This window comes from Thunnus maccoyii, chromosome 20 (genome assembly GCF_910596095.1).
Source record: "Thunnus maccoyii chromosome 20, fThuMac1.1, whole genome shotgun sequence".
NCBI classification, from domain to species: Eukaryota; Metazoa; Chordata; class Actinopteri; order Scombriformes; family Scombridae; genus Thunnus; species Thunnus maccoyii.
Window position 1 is genome coordinate 14,368,372 of NC_056552.1, and position 22,405 is coordinate 14,390,776.

Consider the following 22,405-nt stretch of genomic DNA (forward strand, 5'->3'; position numbering starts at 1 on the left):
AACAATTATTTTCATTCAAGACTCTAAGGTGACATCTTCAAATGTCTTGTTTTGTCTGGCTGACAGTCCAAAACCCAAAGATTTTCAGTTTTTTATCATGAAACCCCCAGAAAAAATGTACATTTAAGAAGCCGGAACTGATTATCAAAATTATTGCCAATTAATTCAATGGAATAATTGGTTAATCGACTAATTGTTGCAGTTCAGAGATGCCAGCAGATTCACTAAAACTCTCTGGTAACACATGAGACTTCACAGGTGTTCATGTGACAAGTACAAGTCTCCGTATGCATGTCCGTGCTACATGGAGATACTGTAACATGGCCTGTATGTTATGTGGGAACAACTGACACACACACAAAAATACAAAAGTTATTCACAGTGTTTTAACCATCTGATTCTGATTATATCCAGTTTTCTTCAGAACTGTCAGAGGTGCTGAGATCATCTCCTTTTGCATTCATCAACATGTGTTACACTTTATTGCAGCATGGGAAAGGTTGGATCTCAATGCACAGTGTACCTAACAGTTTTCTTTTAAAACAAGATGGGCAGTAAACTGTCTGTCCTTATTTTACCATGTCTTTTAGCCGCGAGGTTAAGATTACAGCGTTTTGCCCCAGCTTTTATTGAAGTATTCAAGCCCTTTTAAACCAGTATACAAGCTCATTTTTGAGGCATTTGTCACTTTGGAAAAAAAAAAATGCCTCCAGTATCTTTTTAGTATTCTACAATTGAGAGGATTGAGCCTGTCTGTGATAGTCTGAACTACATATAGTGTTGTATAGTGTTTTGTAGTATAAAAACCAACATCATCAGGAGTATAAGTGCATGTTATCTAGTGCACCTGTGAGCAAAATGAAGCACAGCCACAAATTAGCATGATAAAAGGAGCAAAGGAATTAGACGTGGATTAGGAAAATCAATTCATAATCCTTGTTTAGAAGTTAGTGTGCTCTTGTTTATGTTTGGGATGTTGTGCCGTGTTTACACCATCAAGATGCTTCGGGTTTTTAATTCCAGCTCTAAAAATGAGGTCATTTTGGGTCATCAAGGCAAATTTTGTTTCAAACGTTTGATGTTGCCAGGCACAAATAAGAAAAGAATAAAGTGCTCATGGATCATGGTTCTTAGTCATCGCAGTAAAATTTGTGGAACAAGAGTGTCGGGATGATTATGCTAATTTCTGTCCGCTGTGTATATTGATCTTGTGCTCGCAGATATCTTTTGTGTATTTGTTACTTGATTTCATTCCAAAACGAGATATCTACACACATTGTTGCAAAATCATTGAAATCAAGAAAATTGTTTGGCATTATATAATTACAGTTAAGATTATTTATGAGTTATTATATTGAAAGTTTATCGTCACTTATCTTAAAAAAAATGTATATTTATACCAACATAGATATACAGTATCTCATTTAGAATAGAAACCATTCACTAATAGTGTCTGGAATGAAATAGTTGTGTGTGTCACTGGACCGTTAAGATATATGCCGATAAATTATATACAAACTTCAAAAACACAATCTGATTGGTTGCTGACTGTGCAAGGCCCATCCCTTCATATCATTCTTTCACACACACACACACATGCACACGTGCGCACACACACTCTTTTGCTCTCTCCCTCTCTGTCTCTCACTCATTTATCCCGGATTAAGCAGAATCTTGAATGACCAGGAAAACCTGAAGTATTTGATTTACAAAACTTTTTTTTTTTAAAGAGGCATATACCTACATTAAATGTAAGTATTTTCATAAAATTATATCCAAATACTTTAAACTTAAAATTCGTGCTATTTCATAGGACAGGATGCCTGACATAAAGAGTTGTGCTGGACAATAATATTCTTTATAATACATCAAGTGAAGTAGAAGTGATTGAGGGTTTTCTTGGTCAGTGCACTTGTCAGTCAGTGTGACCTGGTTTCCTGTGTGTATGCGTGTGTGTCTGCCTGTCTGTGTTTTTGGCCCAAGGCTGAGATTTAGACGGGAAGAGCCATTTGCTTTCCCGGACAGGGTCACAGTTCAGCTGATAACAAGAGCTACTTTGAACTGTGTGTGTGTGTGTGTGTGTGTGTGAGTGAATTGTTTTTCAGGTTTTGTAACCGCAGAGATTTAATCATTCTTTTTTATTACTTACCGTTCTGCAGTGTGTAAATTTCACTCTTACAGGCCTACTTTGTAGTTATGGTGTAAAGCTGTCTTAATTATTGCCGTTTATTTGCTAGTTCTGTAAATTATAAGAATTAAATGCACTGCTATGGAGGAAAGACACTAAATGAGCAGCTGTAGCACAACTAGGCTATTTCAAACCTTACTTTAGATCCACACGCTTCCATGTTAAGTAAACACAGTGTGGAAGTGCTATCCTGTTGCTAATTTCAGAGTGTTTTTAAATTAGCTTGATGGCATTCACAGCTGTCTATCATGCCTCAAGGCACATGGCTTCGGGATTTAAAGTTACAGTATGCAACCTCTTGCCTCGAGTAACCAAAATGTTATGCTAGTACTGCCCTCCTGACCCATAATTGGATAGGTTCATGCCCTTACATGCGTCACGTGTCACTTTGCATCCTGAAATGACATCAGCCTTAACGTGACAGCCATCATCTGCACGGCCGCGACTGAAACCACAGATGGTCACCAATTAGAAAACTGATGTCAGTCTCTTACATGTTTTTAATCATGACTTTTCTGCAACACATTTAGTTTCACTTTCATGTCTTATTACTCCCTCTAATTTTAGTATTTGCCAAGACTTGCCTGTGCTTTGGCTGCTTATCTCACTTCCATGACCACACCCCATCTCAATGCAAGTTGCCCATAACAAATTATACTTTACATACCAAACTGGATTTTGGATTTTAGGCAGTTGGGAATGTAGGCATGTAAACACAGGCTCACAGAGAGATGAACACAGATTACATGTAATTTGTTCATTATTATGGTAAATATAAAAAGAAAAAACAGTCGCATGCTTATGATTTGTTTCATATCTAGCATGAGTAGCAACCATAACACAGGCACCGGGAAGAAATACACTGTCAAATGTAGTTGCGAAAAGTTTTGCACATATGCTTTGCCAACGTTTGATACATCTGGTCGGACCTGTTTTTTCGCTGTGACACATGCCAGCGAGATTCTTCCTGTTACGGACTTGAGTGGGCTCTCACCACTGTGACGAACGGAGTACTCCAAAAATGTGATCTGACATGATCGTTGATGACTTGCTGATGATGACACGGGCCTCTGAAAACTGACTTTTGAGTAGTTTAACCATGACAAAGCATCTTCCCTGTAAACATTCAAAAAAAATGGAGATGAAAAGGTTCTTCGCTGTATTTTGTCAGAGGTGTTGAGAGAAACCACCTTCAGCATGTTATTAGATTTGAATGTGTTTGCTCTCAATCAGAAGTGTAGCTCCAGGCGAGGTGTTGCAAGGTGTTGCAGGTAGATTGTGCAACTGACACAATGAAATCCATTATCCTGGAACTTGTTGTTAGTTTAGTTAAGTATTTGAGCTAACATACTGCATGTTTGTGTAGCATTTTATGCTTTTTTTAACATATTTTATTAGATAAGTATAATATGATGAACCTTATTGATACCATCTGGGAAATTATTTTATTCTTATTTTATTTTTTGTATAAGGGAGGTCAAGGGTCTATTAAAGGTAAATACTATGCAAATCTCCATGGTCACCAAACCTGTCTTCCCTGACTTCCCAAATCCGTTTTATGAAAGGTCATATATACAGTTTCCACAGGCACCAATGTGAAGTGTCGATGTGCTGCAAAAATAGTTTGTGAAAAACTTGTTATGTGTATTATCAAAGCAGATTTTCAGAATTACACTGGGTAAGCAGGGTCTGGTAAAATAATTGGCAAACCATATCAAGTAGTTTTGCATGTTTTCCATGCAAAATGAGGTCATGTCTCCTATTTATTACTACAGGAGTGGTTTATTCTTTTAAAACTGCCTCAGCAACACCAGTAAAACAATAACGCTGTCTAATCCTCGATGTGGGTTTGTTCTGCTATGATGAAGTGCTGGATTCAGTTGAGTCAGAGTGCCATTGTAGATGTGTGGAACAGTGTACTGGCATTTAACAAAAAGATCATAAATCAAGCAGCGCTATCACCGAATGTCCCATCATTAAAGGTTATCTTTTTGGAACTATCAAATCAGTTGCTTCAAAAGTCAATGGCAAAGTTGTAAAGTAGAGGAAGTCGTATGAAGGTTAGATGTCACTGCCGGCTTATGAATGGAGCACTTGTCTTGTGTGAATGTAGCACAGAGCCGTGAAAAGAGGCTGCAGACATCCAACACAGACACCTTGATATACTTGTGTGTGTGTGTGTGTGTGTGTGTGTGTGTGTGTGTGTGTGTGTGTGTGTGTTTGTGGGCTAGACTTGAATGCCTTGACCGCTAGAATTTACCAAGAATCTATGTGCTAAGCTACCACTTCTCTGCCTGTCGGTATTTCCCCCCCCCCCCCTACACACACACACACACACACACACACACACACACACACTCACTAAATGTCTAACCCTGAGGCTGGTCCTTCCTCTCGGGGTCAGTCCCACATTCCGACTGTGGCCCACGCATTTTGGCAGGGAATTGAGGGCTGTGGTCACTCTAATTATGAGGTTTCGGGTACTAGTTTTTTGGATTTATTCGTCGCTGGCCACCATGATGGTACCAGAACCACACAATTAGTAAGCCTGCATGTTGTGGGTGAGAGTGTCTGTTATGGACTTATTTCTTGCAAGCATGTTGCATAATGACTCCCTACTAGTGTGCTAGATTGATATGGACAGAATGAGAGGAAATGAAAAAAAAACATTTTCTGTGGTATTGGATGAGAGACATCATTCCCTATTTACTGCAGAGCTCGGTGTGATGAATACCAGCCATATAAAATTGACTGTTGACTTTCATAGGGACGCCTGTTAGTGTCATGGATGTAGATCAGATACTTTTTTGCATAACCGGCTTCTTTTAACTAGTGTGTTGTTTCATTTAAAGACAGGGCTGGACAGTATCACAAATAAACAAACTGATTATAGTAATCAGAAATTCTGATAATGATAACAATTGTATGTGTGTGTTGAGGGAAGACTGGGGGAGTGTATCAAATACTGTGATATTTATATATCACAGTATTGGTATATGTATATATTTATATATATGTGTGTGTGTGTGTGTGTGTGTGTGTGTATGTAAAACTGTCCAATCAACACTGTTTTTCTCCAAATCTGCAAAATGTAAGCTCATGATAATGGTAAGATAACTGTGGTATAAACAGAGTTGATATCCACTTTTTACTAGCAGCATGCTGTGAAATGTTGATACTTTGGTGTTGAGGTGATGATATGACTTATTCGAAGTACATCTTTCCACTGTTAAGCTTTTCCTTTGGAGTTAAACTGAACCATTTCTCCAAGACACAACATTACTGAAGAATAAAAAAAAAAAGTACCTCAGAGGGGTGATAGTCCAAACAAACTCAATTATTGATATCAGAGGTTTGTGAGGGGCTGCAGTTGTCTCAGTTTTGTCTGGGAGGGGGCCCACAGTGTCAGACGTTCAAAACCCCTGCTCCATACCGAGCACACAAAACTTCATACACCTCATACATCATCTCAGGAAGTGGGAATAAATGTACTGTTTATAGTTTTATTCTTATTGCCCCAGAAAGTTGGTAGTATTGATGGGTGTAAAATAAGTGCTGTTCCTTCCCTCTGTCTTTCCCTTCTCGCTTAAATTCAGCATTTGTTGATTCAGTTGTTTCAGGCACAATGGCCCACTCACTTTGCAGTGATGTAGTTGAATAGCTATAGATAAGAAAGCTGATGCGATGAAAGAAGGGAGCACGGAAGGAAATGAGAGAGAAAATTGGCATATTTTAAACGGTAGTAAAATATGTTTTATGTGTTTCTCATGTTTTGTTTTGCACTCCATGTTCCTTTTCGCATTTGTATAACTAGCTGACTAACCATCTCACCCTATTATTCTCTTTGAATGTACTTTAACAGCGTGACAATTGACCATTTATTTTATTGTGAATTAAAAAAAATAGAGTGAAAATTACCCTTTTAATACCAGAAAACACAGGAAAATATTGACTGATGTGTCTGTGTTCCTTCTGCCTCTCTCTCTCTCTTTCTCTCTCAGGACCTGCCAGTGGATAACCATGGCACAGATACATGTCAGGACCAATCAGAACTAGTGCACACTGGCGCACACATGGCCTTGTAAGCTGTGACTGTGAACTGTACTATCAAGGAAATTCCTCAGTCCTCCAGGGTCACCTCCGTGTTTCTCTATCTGGTGGTTTGTACAGCTGCACAAGCTTCTGTTTCCACAACACACACACACCCACACAAACAGAGCACACTCTGTATCGATGTGCTTTCTTAGTCACTGAAGAGGTCATTGGACACTGAAGTTATATTTGCTCCAGGACAGGCCTATGTCCAAGAAAGCATACTGAAGCTGAAAAAGAGGCTAAGGACTTTTGTGCAGCATGACCTGATGTGGACCCTTCTGATTGTCTAAGTAAGTATTTTAAAGTGAAGTTTGAAACATAGGTTTGAATTATGGGAAAGCAGGACAACCTAACATCACCCATCTAGACCAGTTGAGTTTATAAGCACAAGAATGCTGTCACTTAGCACAATATATGGGTTTTTGAATCTGCAAATTTAATTTCCTCTGCAAATTTCATTTCCTCTTGCTGCTTTATGGAGCCACTAATTGAGATGGAAAAGTTGCCTCTCCAGTGTTAGGAATTTAGAGAGTGTTGGTAGAATGTATTTGACTGATGCTTTTCAGATAAATAAATGACAAAATTTTGAATTTCTTCTAAATGCTGCTATGATAAATTTCATCAATAGAATTTTTTACTTCTTTTCAGAGCTGCAGCAAAACAAGGGACAAAGCTGGGCGAACCAGGGAGACACAATGGCTACTGAAGAAAATCTGACACAGGTTGGGGCTGTAGTCTTGCCTCAGCGTTCTTCACCCCCGTCTACTGGGAGCAGGCCCAGCAGAGAAGCCAGACACTCAAATGACAGCCGGGAAGTACGACAGTACTCTGACCAATTGTGGCAGTCAAAACAGCAAAGTAGCCCTTCCCTTGTCTTATATAGGAAGTTGTCGTGCGACAGTGGGGAAGGCACAATTTTGGACGGGGAATATGAGTGTTTGGATTACAGCTCAAAACTCCGGAGCATGGGAGAAAAACTTTATCCAGAGTGGGCGGCTGGCAAAAGAATCGAAGGAATAACTAACACAGTTACTCCGATACCTGGGAAAGGTTCACAAGGATCTCCGTGCCAGCTGGACATCACTGGTGAGGGTGTGGATGCAAGCAGAAACAGAACTGGCAGCACTCGATGCTCCTGCACCCCTAGCCCTTACACAAATCCAAACATGAACTGTTGCCACAGCCCCAGATCCAGTCCAAGCCCCAGATCCAGCCCTGTTCACAGTCCTCACTTCAGCCCGAGCCCCTCTCAGCCAAACCACCGCCACATCCGCCGCAGCAGCATGCCCGTGTCTATGCTGGCTTTCTACAAGGTAATAAAGGAGGGAGGTACTAGCACTGATTACCTGCTAATTCACTACATCTAGGCTACATCACCCCCTTTATTTGTTTCTGTATGTGCGCTCACAATGTTTACACTGTAGATTTAATGCTGTATCCTGTTAGGTCACCTGTTTGTTTAAGGCACTGCTAATTGAGCCATACATCATTCTGACCATTTTAATTTGCCGTGTTTTCTGGTTCTAGACGTCACCGTGCTTCTCATCCCAGTGCAGTCCTTCCAGTGAACCAAGCTCTCTGATGTCATCTCCCTGTAGTTCTCCCCTTTCCAACCACAGGCAGCATCAACAAAACGGTCACATCCACCAGCACCATCTCAAAGATGGCTACTCAAGTTTAGAGAGGCTCAACAGAAGGCCCCGGGTTAACAAATCCTCCTTGGAGAAACTGTTTTTACGTCGGGGCTCTCTCGAAACCATGACAACAACCCTGAGGCACGATGAGAGGTTGTCCTCGGAAGTGACCAGGATCTGCAGCGGGGGCAGCAGCAGTGATGAGGGAGATGGTTTCTTGGATAACACAGAGTTTGTTAGGAACCGTAAAGAGCGTTCCACCGTCCTAGTCAGACGGTTCTTCAAGAATAATCAGAAGGTACATAGATGCAAAATTCTGATTCGTCTCTGTTGGTCTTTTAATTGGTTAGGTGAGTTTTAGTTTTTATATAGAATTTGTATCTTGAACAAAGACATTCAGTTGATATCTTGAACATATTTATTACTTTTTATGTTCATTTGTATCCCTTTTCACTCAATCTTGACAACAATCCTCACATTAATGTCTTCAAAACTTCAAATCAGTGATAAATACTGAAATACTGTCCTTCTCTCCATAAGATGACCAAGTCAGTGTGTACTGGAACCAGAGCGATTGTCAGGACACTGCCGTCAGGACGCATTTCAGAGGAGGCCTGGGAGGAGGTTGTTTGTCACAGGACACGGCAACCTAGTAAGAATGATATGTGGCCAATCTTAATGCGTGGTGTGGGAGAAGACTTCAGAGTCTCCAGAGGGATGCTGTGCTTTGTTGGGATTAAGCTGCAGCAGGTAAGGTTTGAATATACAAATACTCTGTTAGTATGCATGACTACACAGGTGTGTCACAAGACCAGGTTTTAAACGCAAATGCATAATACAAGCATTCCAGACTTCAAGGACTTAGCTGTGCTATAAAGGTTTTAGAAAACTGATTTAGGACAGCAAAGCAGTGAACTTCTCAGCTCTTGGAGAGTTTGTCTTTCACACTGAGGCAACTGTTAACATGCTCACGTTAAGGGAGAACTTTATTAGTGCGTCTCAAAAGGACCTCAAGAAAGTCTGCAGGATAAATCGAACTAAAATTAAAATTTCAATTCAAGCTTCTATGCAATTTCATTCTTACGTTACAGTGATTTGGCTGTAGTTATATTGTCAGGATGATACGCTGCTTCAAACCAAACAGTCCCAGTTTCTCCATAAGCTGCTGCAACAAATCACAAGACTGTGTTACACCATGTCACGAAGAGGGGACAGATGAAAAATCTCACATTTTTGAAAGCGAGATGAAAGAGTAACACTGAAAGGAAGAGCTTTGGATGAACAGTAAACGGGAAGAAAATGAGTCAGAACCAGGAAGACCCCAACTGTGAAGATGTAGTTATATATCCATCTGAAAACATGATTAGTTCAGAATTAGTTCAAAAGCAGCTCATAAAGCCAATTAGAGCAATTGTAGAAGTACTCTGCAATGGGTTAATTGACAGCTCTGCTTCTCTTCAGGGTGGACAAACACTGACGGAGCAAAGCAGCTATGTGCAAAAAATTGGAAAATTGGGACCTCTACAACTCTGAGACTTGATTTTTTTTAAAAAAAAAAATGAAAGTATACTGTTAGTCCAAAACACAAGACAAAACAGACACATGAAGTTTTTCCAGCACAATTAAAAAGGTTTTCCATGATCATCCCAAGCCAAGGGTCATTAAAATTGCCTTTTTTATGAGTTTAGGAAGTATGTTGCAGTGGGAACTATTCAGTCTTTACGGTGTTCATGGTCTTGCATCACTGACGTTTTGCTTCAAGCTATAATGTACTTATTCTTGAAGTGCTTTAAAATGATGCGAAATTTCCATAGATGATAAGGCATCGGGGTTGTATGCGGTTTGCTTCTCAAATTCTCTTCTCTCTGCCACAAGCAACAGCGCAATACTTGATCACTGCAGTGGTACAGGAGTATTTATGATTTGATTGATTCTTGGTTCAATGGAGAAGAATTGTTCTTGGCTTTTGCCTGCCTCTGTTTGGATTGAAATGTTCTGCCCGTTATGCATGAAAGACGAATAATTTGTTCAAGAAATATGTTAATAGACCAACACGCACACACGCACACACCGCAAAAACACATACACACAGGCTCTTTGTTCAGGTGGGCCCCTGCTGCGGAAAAATGATTTATTCTCTGTTAGTTCTGCTCCCCATATTACTGACAGACTGAATGACTGAGCCTTCTGTGTGTGTGTGCGCGCGCATGTGTGTGTGTGTGTGTGCACGCGTGTGTGTAAATGGACTGAGCAGAGTTGGCATCTGCATTAAAGTTAAAGCCATGAAAATTGGAGAGAGGGTGAATGAGCCAGACAGAGAGAGAGAGAAAGTTAGAGAGAGATGGATGGAAGGAAAGAGGCAGAGAGGGAACCCAGGACATTGCTATGTTATTATCCAGTTTCCAAGCAAGAGAGTGTTTTACACACATCAAAACATCTCACGGGGGCTGTTCAATTTGAGCAAATCCTGGCAGCACAATTCCAGGAATATACAGCATATAGCTACCTTTCAGAAGGCGTTTTATCTGACTCTCACATTTAACAAGCGTATGTCATAACTCATGCTTTTTCAGTCTTGGAGGTGCAAATATCATGACATTCTGTGGAGACTACTAATCGTGCTGTGCCACATATTACCAAATTCCAACAGGAAGCTTTTTAGTTGTTTTTTGTTATCTTATCCCTCCTCTTCCTGTAGAAACTCAAAACACATGGAGACAGAAACTCTGTGTCTTGAAGACACATGCACTCATGAAATAGTCTGTTATAGTAACTTACCTATTGTTGCTTCCATTTTACTTTTTAATATGTGTAACCATTGCTATATGACACTAGTTTTAATTCCATTGTAATAGTGAGCTAAAATCAGCTGTAATAGTAAGGATAATGATTTTATAGCCAAGCAATTGTGCACTTTGTGACTTTACAGGCATCACCATGTTTACTGCAGCCTACTGCCTTTACCAGTGTGTCAATGTCAGCCACCTACTGACTTTTGACTGTGTAAAATTGTGATATTAATAAGTAATTAATAATGTGGTAATATTAATGTTTATAAAAAAGTTTTGTTGTGTATGACACTGAGTCATGCATCTGCTAAGACCTGTAATGGGAGAACACTTCAAAATGACATGAATTTGCCCAAAATTTAATTTTAAAAAACCTACTAAAAAGTGCTTCTAATTCAAATCAGGTCTCCACAGGTATTATAACAGGGGCACAGGTCTGTGCATGTGACTGTGCATTTTTTAATCTATTACATTTTTATGATGCGATCCCGACATGTATATGTATTCGTCTTTTTTATGAGTTCATGCATACATACATGGGACCGCCACAACAGAGCCAAGCACTGTCTAAAGTTTCTCACGTGTGGAGGGGGGCATGTACACTCATGCCACACAAACACACACTCACACTCATGTGCATTCTGCAGTGTGGTTTCTGACTTTTGGCAAAGTGTTTTTATGAGTCCTTTGTGGTTGTAGAAATACGGTCTGAGTTCAGTCCAGGCAGAGCTGTTTTAATAATGAGCCTATTGAAAGTGGGGGAGTCGCCAGCACTTGCCTTGTCAAAACACCATATGAGCTACTCCTCTAAGGGGTCACCACAGACGCTCTGAGAACACTGGGCAGAAGTGAATAAGTAGAGTTGTAGCAGAGTTGTCATCAAGATCGCAAAAAAGGATGAAAAACACCTCATCACAAACAAATGGAAGTCAAAGACGGTTTTAAAGAAACATTACTGTGCATTTCTATTTTATTAGCTCACATACAGGAGCTAGTGGCATAATAATGAGGGTTTCGAGAGTACAAACCTTAAACATAATGCATAAAACCACAAGTTCATGGGATGCTCTGTGTCTTGGCAAACCATCTGGTCGGACTGATGTAGATAGGTTGTCTTTGTAAGACTATATATGCAATATTCAGTAGCACTTAAGCATTAGATATATATAGACTGCACAGTTGTCCACACAATAAACAATCATGTCTAGATGTAAATATGCATATATTGTTCTGTCTGCTTGCATGTATGTGTGAATGAATTCATGCAGCCATACTGTGAGATGGCCACAGCAGAGCAAACCACTCTGTAAAGTTTCTTTATGGACATGGACTTTCCCCTAACACTAACCCTAACCATCATAGCTAAATGCCTTCCCTTAACCATAACTTTAAAACCAGGTTTTAACACTCAAACTGTCGTTTGAAGTAGTGAGGACAGGCCAAAATGTCCTCACAATGCAGAAATGTCCTCACTATTATGGTTTCAAACTAAAGTTGGTCCACACAAAGATAGCAATACAAGCGCCCACGCAGCAAAGAAAAAAGAAAAAAAAAATCCATACACTGTTTCTGTGTGTCTGGACTCCCCTCTGTCTTTTTCACACACACAACCACAGTTTATGGTACACAGGCCCCCTATATGAAGGCATGTTAGCCTGACTCTGCAGTAATCACGCCGAGGAGTTTTCTGGAGGTATCCTGTGGCCCTGTGTGTTTATTGCTACAACTAATGAAGCGAGCCAAAGAACACAGGATTATATGAAGGAGGGATTGGAACAGGGCAACAGCAGCAGCAGAGAGAGAGGGAGGGGTAACACTGTGGGAGAGAAAGAGGGAGAAAATGAGATTTTAACAGTGGAAAAAGAAGAAAATCGACCATGGAAGAAAAGTGAGAAACAAGGTGGGGGGAATCAGGCATGGACTATTGGAGAGAGAATAGGGCGAGTGAAAGCGAGGAAGGAAAAAGAAGCCACGAATTTACGTTGTACTAAAGTGAACTTATGTTTTACGTATGTTCATGATGGAAAATAGCAACTACAGAAAACATTTCTGCTCAAATCCTTCCAAATATAAGCTTCACAAATTTTAGAAAAAGTTCTGTTCTAAAAATATTTCTCAAAAAAGAAAAACAAAAAAAAGAACAAAAAAATGTTTTGCTCCTTGTCTCTTGTGGGGCTCTGTAGATGAGTCATACAGTTGAATGTGCAACTGATGAGAGCAGACAGTACTACATCATTTTGCTTTGTGTTTTTTTTGTTAAGATTTTATTATTGTAACCCAGAGATCCGGATCTAGATTTAGAAGTTAAAATGCAAAAGTAAATAAATAGTAAACAAACTGCGCAGGTGTTCCCTGTTAAACTTTGTTAATTCTTTCTTTGCACTAATCAATGTACCTACAGTCTTTTTTTATATCATTGTACTGTGTTGGGGAAGTGAGAAACACAGAATGAGGAAGTGTTTCAGTACTTAATGCAGGTTTAACAGTGAAATGCTCACACACACACACACCTGGCGTAGGGATCAAACACTCTCTGAAACCAGAAGCATTTTATGTTTGCCTTTGTGGAGTCTACCAATTAGTTCCCTGCAGAGTCCTTTCATTTAACTCAAAGTGGTGTCAGGCTAAGTGGTAAGTGACCGTGCACACCCACACTCACAGGCATGCACAGACATGTACATATATACTTACACATAGTTTGCCCTAGTGGTTTGGGCTGAGTGGGAGTGGGGTGAAGGGATAGATACTTGTAAATATATCCTCTTCCCATAACTGAGGATGCAAGCAATCTTCAGGGACAGGAATACTCTAGAGACATGCTGTGCTTTTCTGTTTCCGTCAGTATGTCTTGTCATCAGTAGACTTATGGTCAGAAGTTTGTCAGTTCAAATTTATGAATATTTGTGGTGGGAAAGTAAATAAAGATGTCGCTTCCTTTCCCTCGTGCACTAGTGTCACCATATTTTTTAGCAAAGTATCTTAAACTTCGATAGAGCTGGTCAAGAGCTAACCATAGAGGAGCTAACGGAAAACTGTTGTTAGCTGAGCAGCCTCCAGCTGTAAATACACTAACTAGATCATTAGATACATCTACTTCACACCAAGCTGAAGCTTTCTTTGCCGAAAGAGCAGCTTAAATTCTTGGAGGTACAAATGCAACCAGGTTATGCTCTCTGTTGACACCAAATGCAATAGATCAGTGGAATCAGTTTGATTACAGCTCCAGCTTGCTACTATAGAAATCAATAGAGAATTGCAAGGTGAGAGGAGTCGCTTGCTCCAGAAGTATTTTTTTACCATTGTAAAATTACCATTTGAATGTTGTTTTTGTAATGATAACCTAAGCACTGCTCAATATAAAGATATGGGAGTGTCTTGGATAATTTAATACTAAGGCTTATGTTTTGATCATCAGCTTTTTTTTTTTTAATGATTTCAACATTTCTGAAAAGCTTCAGCAGCCTGTGCATTGAAAAAGTATCCAGTCAGAGGTGAATCAGAGATGTAGTGAATGAAATCGCATTGCATACATTGCAGTTGGGACCAAAACACAGCAATGTAGTTGCTTCATTGACCCAAAACCTAAAAGGGAATTGATTTTAAGTGCTTAATGTTTTATTAAGTTCTATGAAGCATAGCCATTAGTTTCAATTTTGTATTAGCAGCCCACTCAACATATTTTGAAGCTTAGTGATCGAGTATTTCTTACTGAAATGCTTGAGTTTTTACCAAAGAACCAGTAAGAACGAAACAGGACTTTCATTTGGGTTGTTCATCACGTAGGAGGTTATCTATTATCTAGCCCATCGGACATCATGCCATTACTTTACATGACTATGACTAATTGTAGCCTTTTAAGGAGTTTATCTGTTTTTTTTTTGTTTTTTTTTTTTTAGAGAAGGGGAAGCTCAGTTTAAAAGTGCAGGTCACCAGATAAATAGCTGGTCAGGTTTTATTCACAAAAACAACAGTCCAGACTGTATGCATCATTTCCTGTCTGGATGGATGATAGTGAAAGAGAGAGGGAGGTTATCAGTATTGTCACAGTACCATGCACTCTCTCTTTTAATCATACACACACACACACACACACACACACACACACACACGCACACACACACACACACACATACACTCTCTCTTTTAATCATACACACACACACACACACACTCATGTAACATGGTTACTCAGTCTCGAATGTGTTTTCTTTGCTGTTGGTTATAACAACTGAGACACACAAACACACACACACACATACACACACAGATTATTGTTATTTCTCTTTCATTTTGATTTTTTCAGTTTTAGAAGTGAAATACAAATATTAGATTGCTCCTCATGTTGAAGTAGCAAACAGCCCCTAAACTCTACTGAAAGAGTTATACTAAAAGTGAAATCTCAAAGTGCCCCTTCAGTTAGTGGTTGCAGTTGCTGAAAGGGAAATGTTGGCTACTGAAATATCGAAGTAAGCAAATTTTCCGCTTTTCTGTGTAGTCGTAGATAAAATTGAATTTTGTCCCAAACCAAGCCTGTAATGAATGCACCATACAGAAATGACCCGAGAATGAAAACATTACTTAAAAAATCAAATTTATTCTCTGGAGCAAATTTGTTAACCATCTTTATGGCTGTGGCTTATGTCAGTATGACTCGCTGTGCTACATTGCAGTGCTGACTGATGGTGTGTACTTTTGTAAGCAAATATTGACTGAGTGTCCCAAACAATAAGCTCAAAATACAGGCTTTGATATATGGAAGTTCTTGTTAAACTCATTCTTATTTACTTTGTCACATGTTATGTTTCAGTCAACCGTTTGCTGGTTAAATACCCATGCCTGTAAAAAGGGTTGATATGTTTAAAGACAGGTTATTTATGAGGTCAGGTAATAACTTTTGCAAACACATCCGTGTCTTTGTTACAAATATGTGATGGCTTTAAAGGTAGCATTTAAGATAAAATGTCCAACAAATATCCGGTTTCAGACATCCATTCCATGCCAGACATTGTCATGAGGTGAGGTTGCATTGATTTGCTTTCCAGGTAATTGCTTTGGTAAATAGGCTGGTTCATTTCTTTTGTAGGGTTCATCAGATAAACCGCAGCGCACTGAGTAAAAACAATCCGGATGAGAGGAGTGAAAGAATAAAGATCGAGATGAAGCCGGGCTGTGAAAATTGGCTGAGCCTTGCTTGTACATTTTTGCAAGGTGAACTGGAGTTGAGCAACATCGCAGTTTGCCAGTCTGGTGCTGAATACCTGTTATTGTGTTTTGTGTGCGTGTTTGGCAAGACATGTAAATGAAAATCTGATGAGTGAATCATTATTTGTATTCATGTTTCATTGTAGTGGTACAGAATGTACCAGACTCCTGCTCTGCTCTCATTTGCTACTTAAAAGGTTTATGAGAGATTTGATTGGTGACTCCAACATACTACACATGCCGATCATATCAAACAAATCGGTGACTGATTGTGATGAGAGATTAGACTGAACAAAAGCTTCACATTACAAGACAGGTGCAGAGCTTTATTGTTTGTTATTGGGGAATACCCAATGTGGTTCCCCTCTTCTTAGTGACTGGAACAAGGGCAGTGGGTTTGGAAAGCAATGTGGTTCTCAGTTAACTAGTTCTACCTTTGATCACCCCCCACAATGGTAAAATACCTATTCAGCGCTTAGTTATTCAGGAAATGGCATTAAGATCAACATCTCTTTTGCAAGAGAGACCTCCGAATAGGTGAAATATGCACAGGATCACAATAAGATGGTTCATTCACATCACAATCATCATACACACGCACAGACACGCTACTTGAAACAGTTATGCAGTTCATTCCAGTAGTAAGTTGCATAGTACTGTAAACCAGGAACTTTTGAAGCCAATCTGTCTTTGACAAATCTCTTATCAAATCTTGCATCCCCTCTCTCATTTTTATTATCAAAGAGCAATGCGTAAACATTAAGGTAGGCATTCAGCTAAGTAACAAATATATAATTTTCAAACTTGTGCAATAAAAACTATCGGGAAAATATACAGTTTTGAAGACAGAATTACCTAAAACTACCTGAAAATTCATATTCCATGGATGGTTTCAATACTGGATTAGAATTTGAAAAAATTGCTGTCAAAACCCCAACCTTACACACACTCACACACACACACACAAATACACACACTCAAGCTTACCCTCCATGTATGTCACACTCATTTAACCTTGTGTCTATCACTCTTATGCTCTCTCTCTATGTGTTGTGCCACTACAAAGGAATGTGCCGAGCAGGCCACTTTCTCACTCAGCTGGGTGTTGCGGCTTAGCCAGAGATTAGTATGTGTGTGTGTGTGTGTGTGTGTTGAGACACACTCTTGTTTAGTCAGATGTCTGCTTACACAGAGAAGGGTAGGACAGTAAATATCTAGCATGCTTTTGTAAGGAGTAGTGTTTTCACAATGACAGTATCTTAAACAATCTGGCCTCACCAGTCTTAAACCATAGCATCGCTTAATTCTCAGCTACGTAGCTGTTAATACGTTTACTCAAATCCAGCGCACAGGGGGTGCATGTGGCTACACTTGTTTCTGTTGAAACACATTCCATCTGTTTGTTTATGCAGGGTGACAGAAGGGTGTCAAAACCGCATCTGGGTGTGTTTTCACTTCATGGGGTTAAAATGTGTGTGTGTATGTGAGTGCGTGCTGTTGGCTCAGGCTTCTCGCATCTCTGTGACAGTGTGGGAAAACTGCTTTGCTTCAGAGCCAAGGTTGCTAAACTGTCGGTCAGGACCTGGCACATAAACAAACACAGTGGAGAATGTTGACCTGCTGAGGTTAATGCAGCATACACACATATACACACTCCTGATCAATATTAAATAGCTACTTTTTGCGTAATAATCATTATGTGGCAATTTGTGGAATTTCACCCACATATGAAACATATTTGGTTTACCCAGTTTCATCACCCTCATGTGACACACAGTGTCTGATATTGACTTCATGGCTGCTGTGTGTCTCATCATGTTTCGGTTCTCCTCCAGTGATGTAATCACATTTTAATATAGAGGATAACCCATTAGCACTGCTAACACCTGATGGTTTGATTTAGAAAAGAGCATTTAGATGGAAATGGCCCAACAATATCCCTCAAAACTGATTGAATTAAGCAATTGTGTATCATGCTATTATTGTTGCATTCGAAGAATAGCACAATTGATTTTAAAATAGCGTGCCACCTCCCCTTCTTAACACTTTGACTCATAAATGAAAGGTCAACCAGAGGGGATTTAGCCAAAATTAAAACCATGAAGCTTGCGGGAGGCTGTACAGTATGTAATCATTTAATTGCTTTTTAGCTTATTGTTTTGGCTCCATTAAAATGCATCAATGTCAAAGCAGCATTTCAGAGAAACTTCTTAACAGAGTATCTTTTAGTTATCTCAAAGTTAAATACAGCAGGCTCATTTGATCAAACTCATCTGTGTAGTTTTGAACAAGGTTCTCATAGTGAAGCACAGCCAAGATTATATTTCAACCCCACTGACCAGCATCTGCACCACTGCAATATCTTTGAAGAGGATGCTGAATTTCTGTCAACTTAAAATTAAAACAGTCTGCTTGTACTCCTTAAGCTTTCATCTGAACTGATAAGCATGTAAATCTGAACCACTTCAAATATGCTCTCTATTTACTTCTCTGCCTTCCATTTTTTGATCTAAAATATAACAGAAATAGCAAAGTTAAAGTTAGAGAACTGGTTTTGAATGTGAACAGTCCTCTGGATATGAACAGTGTCATATGTAACTCAGCCTTTGGTGCCATCTAGTGGAGAATACAATATTTTATGCTGCAGATGAACTCGAGTTGCTAAATATTTTCGGTATGTGGACACTAAAACTATGAATGCTGGAGCTTGAGTCATGATTGAAAGAGCAGAAATTCTTGGCATATTCAAAGTATTTCCAGCCAATCTTTGATCTGCGTGTTTGTGGTGTGTGTGGGTGTGTGTCAGAGTTTCACCATGACACTTAATGACATATTCTGTTTGACTAATCATCTCTGTGTCTGTTCTTCATTGTGTTTTAATATCAAGAATTGTTACTTTTCTCAGTTTTATGTCATTGTAATCTTTGGGATGTGGACTTTTTGTTGGACAAAATGAGCAAATTAAAGTTGTCACTCACTGTAGGGCTCCTGGACATTGTAATGGACATATTTCACTATTTTCTAACATTTTATAGACTAAAGCATCACTCAGTTAATCAAAACAATAATTACAGAAATGAATTGACCTTAAAAAAGATAATTCGCTACAGTCCTAGTTATTTCTATATCACCTTTATCAACTTCTGTTTCATAAAATAAAATAAATACATGAAAAGTCTACATCTAAACTCTGTCATCTTCCAACTTATAGAAGTGATGTGTTATATTGTGTAATTTTCAGTGACAGTTTTCATATCTATCCACCAGAGGGCACTAGACTTTTTGGAATAAAATGTACATTGCAGTTTTCAAGAATTAACCATGCAAACATTAGGAAGTAATGTAGGTTCTGTTCTCTAAAGCCACTCCACGGTGTTAAGAGAAACATACAGATAGCAGGCCGGTGTGCATGTTCAGTGTTTGGAATATATGCATCATCACAGAAGCAGACAACACCACATCCTACTATATCATTGTCGTAATTCATATTGATTGGGAGACTTTGTGCCTTCGAAAAGCAATTAATGTAATAAATGTAGTATAATACATTAATCTGACCCCTCATTACTGGCTCAAGCGGCCAGACTCATTAGCTGAGTATTGATCAAAGACATGCAAAGCGAATACTGAGGGCAGGCCAGCTGTTTGCTTTGTTCTGAAGACCACTTTGATGTCAGTTGGGCATGAAACAGATTAATTTTTCCACTTGATTAGGCAGATTCAATAGGGTATGCTGCATTCATTTAGACCTGTGACTGTTGTGATTATCTGTTTGTCTGTAATGTGAGGTAGCACTGCAATTACTGATGAGAGGAGAAACTGCCTAGACCTTTGATTTCAATACAATTTGAATTTTTGCTAAAATGACAAATTGGGTTTCATCCTGTGGAGTTGTGACAACTGGTGTATGACAACGAGATATCTTATTTTTGAAGTATTTCATGGTTATTCCCTCTCAAGGTCATTCTTGATTTGTTTGTGATTATACATTTGGTAAATACACAGAGGTCAGATGCCGGGGTCTGCTTCACTACAGCATGCTGGGAGCTTAAAGGGATTCAGCATTTTGCTCCAGAACCCTTTAGCAGGACAGATGTTTACTTTCACAGAGCCAATGTTGTCTTAGAGATTTCTAGAAAATGTGAGTGGCAAGTACGGCCTTTAGCTGAAAAATTGTAACTCTAAAATCAAAACAAATAACAATTTTACTATGAAAAATATTTGATGAACATAGATGATTTAAAAAAAACACTTGTTAGTTAGGTATTGCCATAATTGTACACGTTTTGTTTTAAGGCTTGCTGAGCCATGTAACAGTAATCAACGAAGGCTTGTGTTTATGTGTGTAGTTCGCTGTCAGTGTAAACTCACTGTTTCTGCATGAGCAGCGTCTGATGTGTCCAGGGAAACTGTGTTGACACACATAATGATATTAGGGTGTATTACAATAAACCACAAGGGCTATGGGCGACCATTGAGTGGGCTGGCTTGAACAGTAAAACTGCAACACTGCTCTTTAATTAGAGGTTGGCACGGAAACGCTCACCAGAGCAAAGCAAATAAAACAGATCAAGAGGCTGTATCTCAGTCTCTACTGGTTTAATGGTCCCACAGTGTCACCTGTCCTTATAAAAATCCAAGCTATTATGACGTCTGAAGGGTGATTTCGGCCAATTAGACTAATTACGCTCTAGCCAGGAGGGGATGATGTGGAGCGTCCTATCACACATGTATAATGTCAATGTTTTAATGTTTGAACCTGTAATTTACCTCTTATCACAAATTTAAATTATATAAGCTTTCAGTTGTATTACATTGTCTTCATCAGTAGATAGTTTCCTCAGTTTTCTTGGAGATGGATCTGTTGAAACGACAGCTTTGGCTGTTAGGATTTCATCCATAGCTCTTTTAGGATCTCTTGTCCATTTTGGTTTCAAAGTTAAGCATTGCAGTTCATTCTTATCAAAACAACTCAAAGTTCACTAACTAGCTTTTATTTATCAGTTTTCTATCATTTTTAATTATGTGTCACTGAGTAATAATAAACATTTTGTATATATTTTTTTTCACTTGTACATAGCAGGATAACTCGGGAACCATCCTTGTATGGAAATATTTAACTCAATAGTTTAATAACAACATGGGAAATGGCATTCAGCATTGATAGTTATTTTGGTACTTAGTTTGCAAAGTTCACGTTTGTATTGATACACTTTTATTCTCGTCTTAGTTCAATTTCCAGTCATTTAATGCACAGTTTAATAAGGTCACTAGGGAGAAACGTTTTGCACCATTTCCTGACTCTACCGAGGGAGCACAAATTATCTCCTTGTGTTGGTAAGATTAATTCAGTACTATCTCTTGATGCAAACATTGCTCTTACTTGACTTAGCACGGAATAGATTGTCTTTGGTAGAAATTTGCATCGCTTTTGGATTAGGCCAACGTGACGAATGTTGGCTTTGAAAAAAGAAGCTTCATCGGTTGTCTTTCGAGTTTTGTGTAATAGCTCCTAATCAAAACACAGAGGCCTTATTTGAATCTTGTCAGACATTGTTTACACATTGAACAGGCTCCGAGAGGAGGATCGATTGAAACCTTGTATACTAGTGTCTCCTCGTCTTTGTGTGTTTAGAGTGTGCTCTCTGATAAAATCTCCTCTCTTGCTGAGTCGTGATGGGCCAGTTGCCTCATAACCTAATATGGGGGTACCCTCTTCTAGTCAGAGATCTCTGAGTCTCCGTTGTTTTCCTTCTTCCCTCCTCTTTTTGTCTCTCTCCTCTATCTCTTTCCTTCCCATCTCTCTCTCTCTCTCTTCCTTCTCATTTGCCAATTCTACTGATGTAGAGATCTCTCTCTCACTCCCTCTCTTCCTCTCTCTCTCTCTCTCTCTCTCTCTCTCTCTCTCTCTCTCTCTCTCTCTCTCTCTCCTCTCTCTCATGCCCTCTTTCGCTCAAGCCTCCTTTCTCACTTTTATAAGTGTACACAGACTTAGAGGGATTGGAGCTTGGCGGTTTTTCTTCCTTTCTCTTCACTATATCAGCCTTTTCTGTGCTTCAGTAAGTAAAGTGTTTACTACAAGTTCTTGCTGTACTTAAAGAGAAGAACTTTCAGCTTCATGCATCTTTTCATTCATTGTGTTCTGTGGCTGTAAGAAACTACATTTAAGAGTCGCATTTCAGTCTTATCAGTATTACAACAAAGGGTTTTGCTCTTCATTAAGTTTAGTGTCTTTGTATATTACATAGTTAAACACATGAACATATCTGCTGTTGAGTTAACTACAGAAAGTGTAAAATGTGTTTTAAAAAAAAGTAAACAAAATAGTTCAGAAAGCATTTATATGCGGATTTGTGGTCTTAAAGGGTACATTGTTGTCCTACTGTGATAATTAAACAAGAAGAAAGTTTGCATGATTTTAAATGTTACTGGTTTGCATAGAAAATAGATTAGAGAAAAATCATGAAACAGTTGTGTTGTTTCAAATCTAAAATTCA

At 39.0% G+C, this 22,405-nt stretch overlaps 1 protein-coding gene across 5 annotated transcripts in view; it reads left to right on the forward strand.

Moving 5' to 3' along the window:
- Nucleotides 1-22,405, forward strand: part of plce1 (phospholipase C, epsilon 1) — an 82,812-nt gene that overhangs the window by 5,300 nt on the left and 55,107 nt on the right. For 4 of the 5 annotated variants that reach the window (XM_042396667.1, XM_042396666.1, XM_042396668.1 and 1 more), the window contains 4 exons: nucleotides 6,190-6,348; nucleotides 6,932-7,596; nucleotides 7,811-8,215; nucleotides 8,458-8,667. In XM_042396667.1, coding sequence (XP_042252601.1) covers nucleotides 6,222-6,348; nucleotides 6,932-7,596; nucleotides 7,811-8,215; nucleotides 8,458-8,667 — 1,407 coding nt within the window. In that variant the 5' untranslated portion in view covers nucleotides 6,190-6,221. Of the gene's footprint in view, nucleotides 1-6,189; nucleotides 6,349-6,478; nucleotides 6,574-6,931; nucleotides 7,597-7,810; nucleotides 8,216-8,457; nucleotides 8,668-22,405 lie in introns of those variants that run through there. The other variant, XM_042396670.1, reaches the window with a different exon arrangement.